A 3,961-nucleotide genomic window follows, 5' to 3' on the forward strand; every position below is an offset into this window, starting at 1 on the left:
GGCGAAGCTCCATGACGACGCGCGCGGCCAAGATTTCCCGGCGGGCGCCGCGAGCACGAGCTCGGCTGTGGCGCTCCACGACGGCGCGCGCGGCCAGGGTTTCCCAGCGGGCGGCGCGAGTACGGGCGCGGCCGTGGCGCTCCACGACGGCACGCGCGGCCAGAGGCCTCTTGGCGAACACGACCGTGGCGCTCCACCACGGCGCGAGCGAGTTCGCGACCAAAACTTGTCGGATCCAGGCACGACAGAGGGTTGGGGCAGTGCGGTGATGACGGGGCAGCACGGCGAGGTCGAGTTCATCCATGGCGGCGGGCATGGCAGCCGGCTCCTGTTTGAGCGAGAGAGGTCAAGGAGGAAGGAAAAGAAAGGCACAATGGGGGGAGCTCTAGCGACTTGACAGTGGTGGCCAGGTCGGATGACCACCGACCAGCGAGCGGCGCCGGCGGCGTGCAGCGCGTAGGTAAGCGCCCATTACCTGTTTGTTGAAATGCCCGGGAAGAAAAATGCCCAGGAGAAAAAGAAAAAAATGGAAAAGAGATGACCCCTTTGAGTCATTGACAGGTGGGACCCTTGTCCAACTCAGCAAATTGTCCACATAAGCACGCCACATCAGCCTGACAGGCGGGCCTCACCTATCGTTTTCGCTGTTTTCGTGACTAAATTCCAGCATAAGTGTTCTGCGTTATGCATTAGGCGCATTCCTGGTGGTTTTTTATGCCCTGGCTTGAATGTGGTACCAAGTTGTTACCCTAGCCCTAAGTGTGGTGGTTTTGGGTAAATAACTCCTCAAATGGAGGAAAACACAAGAACCGCAAAAGTAGTCGAGCGGTGCTATACCATCATTTGCATCCGAACTTGATACCGCAAACAAGTCACCGCATGGAATTTGGCTCCTCCTTCAATATATGTATGGCTTGGACTTGCACCTTACAATAAGAATCAGACTTCACATGTCATACGAATAGCTGACTCGAAACGGGAATGGCTAGAAATCAGCCAGCTGAATTTTTTATTTGAGGTCAGTCGATTCTTGAACCGTTGGATGTGAAATCAATGGCCCACGTTCTTTCTTCAACCTCTCGACACATCTCCTTCCTTGAGCCGCCAGCCACTACCGGCGGGCGGCGCGGAGCGCCGCCTCACCTCGCCGCCCTCCCCGGAACCACTTCCCACCGCCGGTCCTCCGTCGCCCCGACCATCCCTCTAGGGCCCCCGCACTAAGCTTTATCTCCTGCGAATCCCCACACCACTGCCCCCACCCTGAACCCTAAGATAGACATTGGGGTGATGATGGCGGCCCCTTCCTTCTCTCCGGTGAGCACCCCCCCCCCCCCCCCCCTCTCCTTCCTTCTTCCTTCCTTCAAAAATCGATTGACGCCGAATTTGAATCAGCTGACTGATGTGCAGCTAAACTGATTCCAAACTAGCCCAATTTTGTCTTATATCCAAATAAGTAACACAAGGCTTTCAAAGCATAACCATCAAACTTAAAATAAGAAACAAGACAAGAAACAACATATCACACCTTCGTTTACAAGTAACACAATCAGAATTAATTGAAAGAACCACCCACCAAAGGTGGTTGGCTCCCAAGAGTCAATAATCTTGAAACAAGGTTAACACAAACCTACACTACTCAATCAGTTGACAATGTCAAACAATTAACAGGAGCGATGTCTATCTACTCAACTTAATACTCAATCAGGAGGAGTAGTATTTTTTTTCTGATTGATTAGCCAACTACCCAGAGACGAAGCTCACTAGCACACCTACTCCCTGGTCCTCCGGCAGCCATTTAAACCCGGACGCAGAAAAAAACAAATCAAATCAAATCAGGTTAATTTACAGGTCCGGAAAGTCGCTGAAGAACCGCATCATCATCCCCGGCGAGGGCACGGTGGGCGTGGCAAGCAGCAGGCCGCCAGGGCTCGAGGCGAAGGGCGGCGCGTCGCGGGCGCCGGCGGAGGCGAGGAACGGGCTCAGGTCGTTGAGCCAGGACAGGGAGCTGGTGTCGAACGGCAGCGGCGAGAACAGCCCCGCCGAGGCCGCCGCCGGCAGCGCTGACGGCACGGGCGAGAGGATCCCGGGCCGTCCCGGGCCGAGGACCTCCGCGAAGCCATCCAGGTCCAGCCAGGAGCCGGCGGCGTACGGCGCGGGCCCAGGCGGCAGCGGCCGGACGGACCTCTCGATCGCGGCGTACCTCGCCGCCGGCGAGAAAGGCAGTTCCTGCGGCTGGAACTGCGGCGGCATGGCAGAGGACCCCGCCGCCTCCTCGGCGGAGTACTGAGCCGGCGCGCCCGGGCCGGTGAGGCGCTGGACGAGCGCCAGGAACTCGCCGGGCTGGGTGTGGATGACCTTGGGCGAGGCGTCGTAGATGATGACCGGCGCCCGCGGCTGAGCTTGCTGGTGGCGGTTGTTGGGGGCTTGCTGCCGGGCTCCGTAGGGCAGCGGCACGACGGGCGGCTTCCTGACCTTGTGGGAGTCCTTGCTGACGGACAGCCGCGGGGGGCGCGGGCCCTGCAGCTGCAGCTGCCTGCTGCGTGGCGACTGACGGTCCTCCGACGATGACGCGTCCATGTGAGGAGGAGGAGGAGGAAGAAGAGTAGCTGACAGAATGGGGAAGGAAGAAGACGAGTGTGCTTTGGTTTCTAGCTGCGGACGGACGCTGCCAAGAAATCAACGGGAGCAGGAGGAAGCCACGGGGCGAGGTGTGTCTTGTTGACCTCAACAGACGAGGAAAAGTCGTGTGCGCTTCCCAAAAATAATACTAGGCCGGTGATAGCCGTCGGCTAACCGATGGGTGTACCGATCGATCACCACCTACCGTACGGCTAACCGATGGTACCATAGCGCCGGATCCTCTAACATACACCACGGATGTCAGAAAAGTTACTGTACCCTAAATTTTCTTCTATTAATCCAAACAATTAAGGTTGAAATAACTTGAATTAATTTTTAAATTACAAATCTAGTACGTACATTCATAGTAATTACATATAAACAAGTTGATGGTGAGCTATAATTAATTTTAGATTTTTTATATCTACATATAATTATCAAAAGTATATAGCCTGCTAATAGTCCCTAACATTCCTTCTTCATTTTACACTAGACGAGCATCATAGCACCGTGACTCACCTTTTCTAAGTTAGAAGATCCGGCTCCAGCACCGCCTGCCGCAGTAGGTGTTGTCGACCATTGCAGCACTACTCACCGCCTCGCCGGCCGCACACGTCCCTCATCTCATTCTCTTGCTAGCACGCCGCACCCGGGTTGCCAAAGTGCCCCGCTGCTCGGAGCATCGCCGGTGACACGCATCCATGTCTCATAGTGTACCACCACAGGTCACAGCAAAGAGCGCGGCCGGTTGCAACTTTTTTGGCGATGCGCGTCTCCGTCTTATACCGTAGTGTTAGTAGTCGTCTGTCGCAAATGAGTGTGCGGCCAGTCACAGCTTTAGAATGCTCGACCTAGATTAGCTCACCACATATAATATTCACTCATAGGATTCGCTTGCAGGAGACAATCTGTCTTGCGTCGTCCGGACGGACGGCACGGGCGGCTCCCGATCCAGTTTCTTCGGGACCTCCCCACCTCTCTCGCTTCCCTCGCCGCCGCCGGACGACGCTGCCGGGCAAAGCCTGTGTGGCTGACGGCGGCGGCGGGGCTCCGGGCGATGGCTTCTACGCAAGGCGCTGAACGGCGCGCGAGGTGAACAACAACTCAGCAGCGATCTTCATGCAACGTCCGAAGGCTAGAGCGATCTGCGCATGGACATGCAGCGGCAGGCGATCTGTGCACAGGGACATGCATAGGTCAATGGCTAGAGCGATCTGGGATTCTGAACTGGGCAGCATGGTGATGCCTTGGCAATGGCCTGGGTGGAGATGACCATCCATTCTCCTCCAGCAGCCTGCGGTCAAGATCATGCAGGTTCGGACCGAAGCTTCCTCCGGCTGTC

The 3,961-nt window shown here is 56.4% G+C and overlaps 1 protein-coding gene across 1 annotated transcript; it reads right to left on the reverse strand.

Annotated features, from left to right (window-relative positions):
• Positions 1–1,512: 1,512 nt before the first annotated feature.
• LOC123124189 (protein MKS1) lies at positions 1,513–2,716 on the reverse strand. The gene has a single exon (XM_044544852.1). It carries the CDS (start codon positions 2,575–2,577, stop codon positions 1,843–1,845), a length of 735 nt encoding a protein of 244 aa, XP_044400787.1. The 5' UTR covers positions 2,578–2,716; the 3' UTR covers positions 1,513–1,842.
• Positions 2,717–3,961: the final 1,245 nt, after the last annotated feature.

The sequence above is a fragment of the Triticum aestivum genome, chromosome 5D, assembly GCF_018294505.1.
Source record: "Triticum aestivum cultivar Chinese Spring chromosome 5D, IWGSC CS RefSeq v2.1, whole genome shotgun sequence".
Taxonomy (NCBI): Eukaryota; Viridiplantae; Streptophyta; class Magnoliopsida; order Poales; family Poaceae; genus Triticum; species Triticum aestivum.

Excerpts from the sequence above, each read along its gene's own strand:
- LOC123124189 (XM_044544852.1), bottom strand. The coding sequence starts at position 2,577 with ATGGACGCGTCATCGTCGGAGGACCGTCAGTCGCCACGCAGCAGGCAG.